Source organism: Aphelocoma coerulescens, chromosome 7 (assembly GCF_041296385.1).
Source record: "Aphelocoma coerulescens isolate FSJ_1873_10779 chromosome 7, UR_Acoe_1.0, whole genome shotgun sequence".
Lineage (NCBI taxonomy): Eukaryota > Metazoa > Chordata > Aves > Passeriformes > Corvidae > Aphelocoma > Aphelocoma coerulescens.
Genome location: NC_091021.1, coordinates 36,331,791 through 36,342,500, shown reverse-complemented (window position 1 = coordinate 36,342,500; position 10,710 = coordinate 36,331,791). Strand labels below are relative to the sequence as shown.

At 40.5% G+C, this 10,710-nt stretch overlaps 1 protein-coding gene across 11 annotated transcripts in view; it reads left to right on the top strand.

The window, feature by feature from the left end:
- GTDC1 (glycosyltransferase like domain containing 1) overlaps positions 1 to 10,710 on the top strand; it is a 198,123-nt gene that overhangs the window by 162,153 nt on the left and 25,260 nt on the right. For 7 of the 11 annotated variants that reach the window (XM_069021294.1, XM_069021291.1, XM_069021289.1 and 4 more), the window contains 3 exons: positions 1,449 to 1,519; positions 2,232 to 2,323; positions 9,266 to 10,585. In XM_069021294.1, coding sequence (XP_068877395.1) covers positions 1,449 to 1,519; positions 2,232 to 2,323; positions 9,266 to 9,349 — 247 coding nt within the window. In that variant the 3' untranslated portion in view covers positions 9,350 to 10,585. Of the gene's footprint in view, positions 1,293 to 1,448; positions 1,520 to 2,231; positions 2,324 to 9,265; positions 10,586 to 10,710 lie in introns of those variants that run through there. The other 4 variants (XM_069021295.1, XM_069021297.1, XR_011152049.1 and 1 more) reach the window with 4 other exon arrangements.

The window sequence follows — 10,710 nt, the reverse complement described above, 5'->3', positions numbered from 1 at the left end:
AACTGAAATCATCAATTAAATCACACATCAGAAACATTTCCCTTTGGTAAAAAATATAGTGCTAGACGATGTACACTTTGAAATTGTTGTTAATGTTTAAAATGCAATCTGAAGTGCATATGTTATTTAAAAAAAAAAAAACATAAATTACAAATTTTAAAAGTTTATGAAAAAAAACCCAGCAGTCATTTCTTAGCAAAAGCATTTGCAGAGAAATGTGTCTTTGGGGTTTGTGGATATGCATAGTTTTCTAGCATGAAAGCTGAATATGTTATTCTTTATTTTCTTTTTTTTTTCCTGTTTAAAATTGAGTAGATCTAAAGGAAACAGAGTCCTTCCAGGGTACCTGTAATAAAGTACCAAACCTGACATTCACGGGAAGGTAGCAAAAGCCTTTGGGTTGTCACTGAAAATAGAAAAGGTGAACGTTGACAAGATTTCAGATTTTTTTTTTATTCTGGGGAATGAGGGAAACTGAAGTTAAAAATAGAGTCCTCGTATGGTCAACATGTTGGAGGAAATTCAAAGCCTCTCATAAAATAAACATATTTAAAGAAGTGTTTTGAATTTCACTGTGTAATTTCTGGCCAACAGAAATTACAGTTGTATCTTTGGAGGGACGTTGTGTCACATCAATGGTCATTATGCGAAAAAAATAAACTGAAACCTGGATGCCTTTAACCCATTCAGCTGTTAAAATGTGAACTCCAAGGGGGACAGCTCTGCTACTGGAAAACTTTGTGCCACAGTGGTGCAATTCTAAAATATTTGGGTTTGATGTTACGGGAGATATGCAAAATGTTCCTTGGAAAAAAACCACGAGTACAAAGCTTCGCGCGCTTTGGCAAAGGAATTTCATCGGCGGTTATTAAAAAATACAACAGTTTATGTCCCGAAAAATAAAGGAAATTATCCAAAGCATGTGAGTAAGCTGAAATATCCCAGCCTGGAGCATGCTGCAAGTTGTTCCTGGGCTATATTTAGCTGTAACCTTTGGAGTCGGGAAGTCTGAGGGGAATATCTGCTGTGCCAGGTGAGGGTGGTGTGTGTGTCTGCGAGCACGCCCTGGTGTAGCCAACGTGCCCCTTGTTTTCCAGCAGCATTATTAAGCAAAGCCGTCCATACTTCACCATGTTGTTACATGTGTCTGTCTGCTGATTATAAAATGTGTTAAACAGTATTTAAAAAACAAAAAAATGCAGAGCTGCGCTTTGATTTATTCAGCGAACAAAACATATGCTCGCTGTTCTGTTCTATGTAATTCATATGATCAATAAAATTTTCTTTAAAAAGAGCAACTTTGGCATTTAGAAGGATTATGCTGCTGAAGAAAAAAAAAAAATGTTTCCCTCTTGCTGCATGCAGGCAACCTCAAGGCTCTTGCACGGAAATAAGTTTTTTGGCTGACTAACATCTATTTTTGTGTATTTGTGATTTCTAATCCTCAGGATCGAGGCTGTGCATTGTGGCTGTTACCCGCTGTGTCCCAAAGCCTTGGTGTACCCAGAGATATTCCCAGGTAGCTGCTTTGTTGCCTATTCCTTCTGCTGAAACGTAATAACGTGATTCCTGCTAAAATCCAAAGTTTGGGAATAAGCTTGAGTGAAAGCAATTGTTTATTTGGCAAGCCAACATGTTAGTGTTAAGGCAAATTTTATGTGTTTTAATACATTAGACGAAGTTTATATTTGCCATCTGTTCTTTTAAGATAACACAAAAGCAAGTTTTGAAATAGCATTCTTCATTGTTAGCATACACATCCCATAATGATAGATTTTTGTTAAAAGGTCAGTGATGCTGCAATGGTTTGCAGATTTTTATTTTTTGATACACAGAAGAGGGGGAAAAAAAAAAATCCAGGCCTGAAAATCACACAAAATTATTTAAACAATTTAATACTTAATAGTATGCAACTGCAGTACAGGATACACACTAATGTAGTACCAGTTCTTTGAAAAATCTCATCACTAAATGTATCACATATGCATTGTGTTACATTAGAATAATGTATTTTAATCACCCAAAGGAGATGTCTAAACAGCACAACTACACAGTCTTATTTAGCATTAAACATCCTTGTGAGCTGAGGTAACCTTATAAAATCATGCTTAAATAATGTAAAACACGAGGCGGCACAGAGCAATATGCATTTTTAATTAGTAAAGTGACTAATATCGAGTGTGTGCTTTGAGGTTTTTGTTTCATTAAAAATGTATCTGTTTTTCCTGCAGCTGAATATCTGTATTCTACACCTGAACAGCTTTTTAAAAGGCTTCAGAATTTCTGCAAGAGACCAGATATTGTAAGGAAACATCTCTATAAGGTAGTTGTTTGGAATAGTTTTAGATGATATAATGCCATATTGAAGTACAAAGGGAGAAAAAAAAAACCCTTAAAAAAACAACATTTAATTAACATACTAATGTTTAAAGGAAACATGCTAGGGAGGGATATTAGTCGTTACACTAACAAGGATTAATTAAACTAGATGCCAGTTGTATTAACCTAGGTCTTATGAAATACGTGCACTTAATGCATGCTACATGCTTTTTTTTAATTTATTGTTTTCTAAAATGACTGTCCTTTACATTTGGACCCAAGAGGCTTATAAAAATGAACCTGGATTAATGCAACTCATTAGTTTAAAAGGAAAATAAAAGAAAGATCCTACAATTATACTAATGAGGATAAGCCTACCTTCCTATCCTAATTTAATCTTCAAAAAATGCAGGTGACAGGTATCAGGTAAGACTTCTTTGGCTTCTGGAGTAATTTGAGTGCTTTTCATAATTACAATTATTTTAATTCTTTGCTTTATAAGGTGTGTTGAGCATTAATGTTTATTGGGAGCATAATTTACTGGTATTTTTCATGTCCCCTTCTTTGCAGTTATTTCTGTAGAGAAAGTCCAGGTTCAGTGGCAAACTCTCCATTCAAGTTTTGCTCAAGTATTCGATGCTAGACCAACTTCCACGGTTTTAAGTGGTGTATTTACACTGATGGGAGTCACAATTTTTTTTTAAAATTTGAATGTGGATGAAGCACTAAATCTTACATTATTCCAGTGAAGAGCTTTTACTACTCAGTGCTGCTGTTTTCTGCATGCTGATTTGTACATTTACAGCAGTTCTTGACTTTTACTGTCCTGGCTCTGCCGTGGGCAGGTTGGATACACATCACCCCTGCACGACAGAGGTGTTTCAGCTCGTGAAAACCCCTGAATTCAGCTGAAAGTCCTTAAAGGCTTGGGGGTGCATGGAAATACTCCTCGTGTTAACCCGTGCGACACAAATGCGGTTCTTGGAGCGTTCCCTGGCTGTCGCCGTCCAGCCACACTGTTAATGAGCAAGCCGAGTAATCTCCTCCTTAATTTGGAGTCTCATGCTGCCAACACACCCAGCCTCATGCCTTCACCTCTCTCCCTCCCTCTGAGGACCAGAAAGTGTTGGGTCTTGCTGTCTTGTCTGCCTCTCTTCCTCTTTCCGCACGCACATAGCAGGAGCAGCAAGGGCTTAGCCCAAGCCTTGACTTTTTTTGTGACCTAAAAATAGGCATTTACATAATGATACATCAAAGATGATGTTGTTTCTCCAGGAAACAGTTAAACCTCAAGGAAAAAAAAAAAAAAAAAAAAGGAGAGAACCAAAAATGCAATTTAACACCCAATTTCAAGCTCATTATCTTTCATTGTCTATTAACTTGGCAATGGTTCAGAAGGTAGCTCATAATAGTTTAAAATGCTGACTGAACACTTCCAGTGTTCAGCATTACTTCTTGAGTCAATAGTATCATAGAGTTAGGCATGGGGGCTTCAAAGGGAAAACAGTCCTTAAACGTTTACCTTGGTGTTTCCCAATGCTTCAAGCTCAGCTAATGGTTGCATTCACATGGATTTTCTCCCAACGCATGGATTCTCATCTCCTGAACACAGAGGCAAGGCGTGCAAAAGATACTGATATAAAATAGTACAGGTCAAAAATGTGTGCACAAGCCCCGTAGGCAAAATGCTGATTTGCTTGAAGGATTTTTTTTCTCTTTTTAAAAGAATTCCTTAGGATGATTTGTAGGCAGAAGCTGAAGGTGTTTATCCTGCCCCTCATGCATGGGGTTTGCAGTCCCATTCAGATCTTCTGAGTGTCAGAGCTGAACCTCTGCAACAGGTAGCAATGGAGCTGAGTGGGGGATTGTTTTAAAATGAGGAAAGCAGAGCCTAATCCAGCACCTGTGAGCAGCAGAGGAAAGATCCCTGTTGTCTTTAATAGGCTTTGGATCAGCTCGGAGAATACTGTTAGAGTTGTCCTTTTGTGCCTACACCCACGTACACCTGGTCTTCCTTCACAGTGGACCATCCACAAAACCTCCTGGAAAGTGCTAGCTTAAAGCTGTGCTGTTCCTGTCATTGTAGCTGGAGTGATGCTGCTGTGTAAGGAGGCGGAAAAGACTGAAATCCTAAAGGCTACACAGCACTTGCACTGTATTTTCACTTTTTTTCAGATCACTATAATATTATCCCTGCTTTAGTGGCCTAGAAAAGGGATCCCAGCACAGGAGTCAATGCTAACCAGCTCCTTGTGTTTCTGAAACCATCCTGCCTTACTCTCTGCATCGAGTTTATCAAGTATCTGTGAAATTTTGGAAGTAAAAATGCTTTAAAAGCAAATAGTGCTTTTCTCTGCTGGTTGGGGATTCTGCTCCACAAGTTGGGAAGTAACAACCTTGGCTTATCCTTTTTCATATTCTTGGGATTTTATTACTCAGGATATCTATAACAATTAGATAGTAGCTAATTAAACAGGCAGTTCATTCCTTCAGATGTCCTCGATGCTTGTGCTGACAAGATTAGGGGCAGGAAGAAGATAAATGGCAGCGGGGCAGTGGGCTTAGGGACTGGACATAGGGAACATCCCTGTGAAAATGCACAGACCAAGGCATTAAACTGTAGCAGCTTAACTCCACGGAGCAGATTCATGCTGGCAGACTTTTAAAAATGTCCATAATGTAAGCACCTATGAAAACCTTTCCAAATGATGTATTGCTCACCCTGAGTATTCACACAGCACTCAGGGCTGGCTCGTTTGCATTTCAACCTTGCCTTCTGCCAGTTATTAGCAGAAGATTGAGATGAGAGGGAAGCAAATCTCATTTGTTATCAATTATTTGTTCTGTTCCAGTTTTATGGAATCAAACTCTAGTTCTGTGTGGTTTTGGTTGCCAAAGTAAGCACCGGAATGAAGCAAGTAACAACAACAGGGCTTTGGTCAGGCCACACCACAGGACCTTTTAGCGCCCCATCTAGGAGATTTAAAGTTAAAATAAAATAGGGCAAAGCATTTGTTTCTGCATTATTTTTTTTAAGTTTACCTTGCAGTTTCCTCGAGTTTCTTAATTTAAAACAGCATGTATAAAGAGTATACAGTGGAAAGGGACAAGAAGAGTTGCCAAAAGCCAGGCATGGAAGGAGCTGACAACTTTAAATAATCTCTCCCAGCCCTCCCAGCTGAATGAGTGCTGGTTGACATGCTGTCAGCTTCAGTTCCTACAGAAAAATCCTACTCTCACTCACGCTTGTTTAACAGAGAAAAGAATTTGGCCCACTTTCTGACATTCATCTTCTCATTTCCATCACACTACAGAAGCTCACCTGCCTATGAAAAGACACATGGCATGATTTTTTTCTTTCTTACACCACTGTAGAAGGAAGTCTGCTGAATTCAAAGGGATTAAACTGCTGTAAAATCAAATTAAGTTCCCAGTTAGACCGTAGACATCTGAATTGTTTCCAGTCTCAGGATTTGGCTGTAGAGGGCAGTTCTAACAAAACTTTCTTTTTTTATTTTTCTTTCCTTTTCTTTTTTCTCTGATTTGAGATAAAGCAGTACCTTGGGTATTTCAGAGAAACATGTAGAAGGGAAAACAGCTCCTGGTTCAGCTTTCATATTTAGGCAAAGCCAGGGAAGCAGCAGGAGGCATTCTCAGTGTAAGGATACAGGGCACTGGGCACGTGAGGATGCAGGGGAGCCTGGTGCCAGATGTCCCATCAGCCACTCAGCCCTTTTTTTCACAGTTCCTGTACAGGCCATGTGAGAGCCAGGGATGGTGCCTCTGCCTTTATCCTTACCCAATCGCCAGCAAAACTCCATGGGAAATTCATTTTTCCATAAGCAACCTGGTCTAGTGGAAGGTGTCCCAGCCCGTGGCAGGGGCTTGGAACGAGATGGTCTTCAAGGTCCCTTCCAACCCATGCTATTCCATGATTGTGCAATGTGTTCATGATGGTGTTTAATTAATTTCCTTAATTAGCTCAGGTTTTCCTCACCTTCAGTTGTGTTGAGTGTCTCCTTGTCCTGGAGTTGGTCGCCTGGAAGCAGGAGCTCCCCCATCCATCTTCACTGTAGCATCCATTATTTTATAAATATTTGTCAAACATTTACAGTATCCCAGTCTTTTCAGTCTCTCCCTGAGAATGTTATTCCATGTTTATATTCTAATCCCTCATCATTCAAGCCATTCTGATGCTTGAGAGCTGTTTTTGTGCTGGTGTGATCATTGCTTTAGAGAATTCTAGGCCGTGCCATCAGTTTATGTGATGTGTAGTACTCTGATAATTTCCAACCTGTTCCTTATGGAGCCAATCCCACTGTTTACTTTTTAATGGTGAATGTATATTGAGCAGATGTTTGCTTACAGTGTTCTCCAGATCTTTTGTCCCGGGCTGATAAAGTTAATTCAGAGCTTTATAGGGTATGCAAATAGTGCACATATTTCCATTCATCCTGCTGGCTTTCCGTTCATTAGCAGAGCATGTTTGCAGAGTTAAAAAAGAAGGAATTGTATTGAATTTCTGTTTTTACCTGGCTAGCATGAGGTACAGGTCAGAAGGAGGTTAGAAACACAAGTGAGAGACTTGTATTTGCCTCTTGAGCTGCTCAGTTTCCAGTGAAGGTGATTTAAAATGGTTTCAGAGGTGGTTTAGATCTGCTTCTCAGAGCCTGTGGTCTCGATCTGCTTCTCAGAGTCTCTGTGGGGAGGTTATAGTGGCCTGGGAGCTCTGGAGTGCAGTGTGCTGTGTCCATGCTCTCCCATCTCTGTTCCAGTGCTTAGGCACATGATCCTAAGTAAAATGTGTAAAACAAGGATTTTTTATGTGAAAGAAAACTTCCATTACTTACTGGGAACACAGAATCACAGATTAGTTGAGGAAGGGGCCTCTGGAGGTCACCAGCCCAGGCTCTGCTCAAAGCAGGGCCAGTTTCAAACTTGGATTAAGTTTCTCAGGATCACATCCAGGTTAGACTCAAGTCTTGATGCTTTCCATTCACTGTGTATGGCTGATACAGGTGAAATCCCTCTCTAGTTTAGGAGTTTGCACAGGTGGGAAGGTCTGCTGGACTGTGGGATGCAATTTAAGCATTTTGGGTCAACCTTAGGTCTTCAAGCTACTGTGGTAGAGGGAGCTTGGCCTGGCTAACATGGGTCCTCAGTGTGGAAGAAATGAACTGGGAGAAAGGGAGAAAGGCTGTTGGAGTTGCCTAATTTTGGGATCCAGCCATAGATAAATGGATATATTTGTAGATGTGTAGTGGCCTGCACCTGCACTTCTCCCTGGGCTTGCCTTGCTCTTGGCTCTCGGGTAAATATCCAGGAGACTCCAGCTCTCTGAAAATCACAGCATCATAGAAATACTTAGGTTGGGAAAGACCCTTAAGATCACTGAATCCAGCCATTAATCCAACATTTCCATGATCACCATGTCCCCAAATGTTGGCCTGTAGCTCACAGCACTTGCAGAGTAGGACTAAAGCAATTATGGGGGCAACTTTCAGCATAAACACCAGGATTTGGAACTTTTCATTCTGACAGTATTAGATAGCTTCCAGGGCAGTTTTAGACAGCAAATGAAAACTGGCAGATGAGCCACAGCCACTTCAAAACAGTAGATGGAGAAATGGGTCAAAGGAAATAGGAAGAAAAGTTGCAAAAAGCATGAAAACTCTCTTTTTTTTCAGTACAGTTTATTCAAATTACCTTGAGAAAAAAACCATGAAACTGTTTTCCTACTGTTACAGTCAGTGTGTTCTGAACTATGCTATGCAAGGTACTGCATGGATTTGCATCCAAAATTTGATGGTTTGTGTTTAAGGACAGCAAAAATGAGTCCAATATAAGAAACTGCAGAACAGACCAGTTTGGTCACAGAAATACTGTTACTCTGCTGAGGTGTACTAAATAGCTCTGCCTTGGGCCTCACAGTGCACCCAATTCATGCAAAGCAGCGGTGTCTTTTGATGGTGGTTTCCAAAGGTGGTTGGAAGCTTGAAAATTGAACTCCAAAAATAATTGCTGCAAACTGTTTTCCACCTTGATTCTTCCCCCTTATTCACTTGCAGGGGGAAGGTGCTGGATCACAGAGTAGATCTGACCCAATACAAATTGGCTCTGTAAATCATTCTAGTCTTGCCTGCCAAATCTCAGGTTTTGTGTGGAAAATTAGTCTCTAAATCTTAATTTTCTTAAGAGAATTTTTTTAAAAGTGCGTAAAATCTACACTAAGTCAATACTGTGTGCTTGAACTCCAACTGTCCTGAAACAGCCAGTCTGAATGGATGAACACTCCTTATTAAATTCGAAAGGTTAGCTCTGAAGTCTAATGATGGGAGAGTAGATATTAAGTGCTTCAGTTCTGATCTTAAGACCCTAGAAACAAGTTGATTATTTCATGAAAAATACTGTGCTGCTACTGACATTATGCTGTTTGTTCTTTATGGGAAAATGCTGCTTTATGTGAAAACTTTGCTTCTTTTGATCTCCACATATTTAGGAACTGTTGATGGAATGATAGTGATGGAATTTCACTTCTTGAAAAAATGAATGTCCAGACCTTTGCAGAGTTATCCCTCCTCAAAAAAAGGAGATAATTCTCAAGCAAAGCCCAAACTGATGATGGACAAGCAGAACTAGGCCCAGCTCCTGCTGACTTGTGGTTCTGCCATGTCTGAGGGTGAGAAGGGCACATTGGTCCCTGAGGATGTCCAGTCCTTGGCGTGTCCATTGACACCACCAGTAAAGCAGAGGGAGCCAATAACCTGGGCCTAATGACCAGCTCACCTGTCTTAAAAAAACCCCACTGAGTTCACCCCGTTTTTAAATAACACCACATAAGTGTTCTTTGACCAACTAGCTTCCACCCCTCCTGAAATCCTTCCTGCATTTTGTGTCCCAGCCTCTAACAGGGTTCCGTGTGCTTCTCTCTTGTGCTTCCTCGCAGGGCGAGACGGCCGGGTTTTCTTGGGCAGCGCTCGGCAGTAAATTCAGGTCTCTGCTCGCAGCAGAACCGAGGGAAGATTTGTGACAGATGGGGCTAAGTCACAAACTTGCAGCCTCAGGCAGAATTGTGGAAGTTTCCAGAGTGTGCCCATATTTACCTGATCAGAGAGAAAAGAAAATCTGCAGAGGAAGCCGAGCCTGGCTGCTTGTCATAGCTGACACAGAGCCATCTGCCACAAACCTGTGGCGGCTTCAGATCTCCAATCCCTGCCACCACCCCAGCTCAAATTAAATACAGATTCTTAGAGACGTTATGATGGTTACACATGTCCTCGGCATCACATGCAGGAGACTGTTCAAAAAAAATATGTGGCCTGTTGTGTAACCGCACTCATGTATCCCATATGTGGTGCCACATTGAATTTCCGGTTGAATCTGTTTTTATCCTTTGTACTGGATGACATGGTGCCTGAATTCTTTCTTTTCGCCGACACGATGGCAGCCAAGCTGCAGCTTCAAACGCTCACACTTGGCTGAGTTTCTACCTAGGTTGCCAGGTTATCATTGGAGCCTTATTGTGTCCTCAAAGGGCCACAGGGCCTGAAAGGAGGATCCGAATGCTGCCGGACTAATTGGGCAGCCATCTCCGGGTTGTTGGGAGGCAAAGGGCTGCTTGAGCACTTCTCTTTCTCTCTCTTTTTTTTTTTTTTTTTTTTTTTTATTGCAAATTAATGACTCTCTGGCACAGGGGTTTTTAAGTGAAGGTATTAATAAGGGGTCTGGCAGGTAATCCCATGATTCGTGGAGTTACATTTGCATTTAATTAATCTTAAAGAAAGCTGAAAGATAAACAGCTGTAATTCAAACTAGCATGGGAAATATGCTACATGGTGCCATCTATCCGATAAAATGAAAGCTGAGACACTTGTTTTATTTCTCTCAAGGATGGAGAACAAACAGATAACAATCAAAATACTTCCAATAAAAACCAGTAGTTTAAATGTAATGGCAGTTCATCAAGAATCTTTGCATCCAGTTGCAAATACAGTCTTTTAAAGATAAATCACTTATGATTCCTGCAGTCAAGCCGCAATATTTGTTGATGTAAAATGTTTTGAAGATGTAGATTGTACAATAAATTTTTAATAAAGTGCCCACTGCAATTTTTAATTAGCATATCTCATTCATGTATAAGTGTGTACATCTATCTGTATGTTTATCACCATGCATATCCTTGTGTCAGAGTCAATGAATGCAATTGTGTCTTTATCTGATGAAGTAGAATCTGGTTTGCAAGTGATAATAAAACCTTATGACAATACTGAGATTTTCAACTCTGCTCTGGGAAGAAGCAGGAAGAGGACTCTGGGTAAGGTGTTACGATGCGAAGCCTGGTAAGACTTGTCTTTGCAGACAGATGTGTTCTCAGCTTCCCTGAGATCAGGG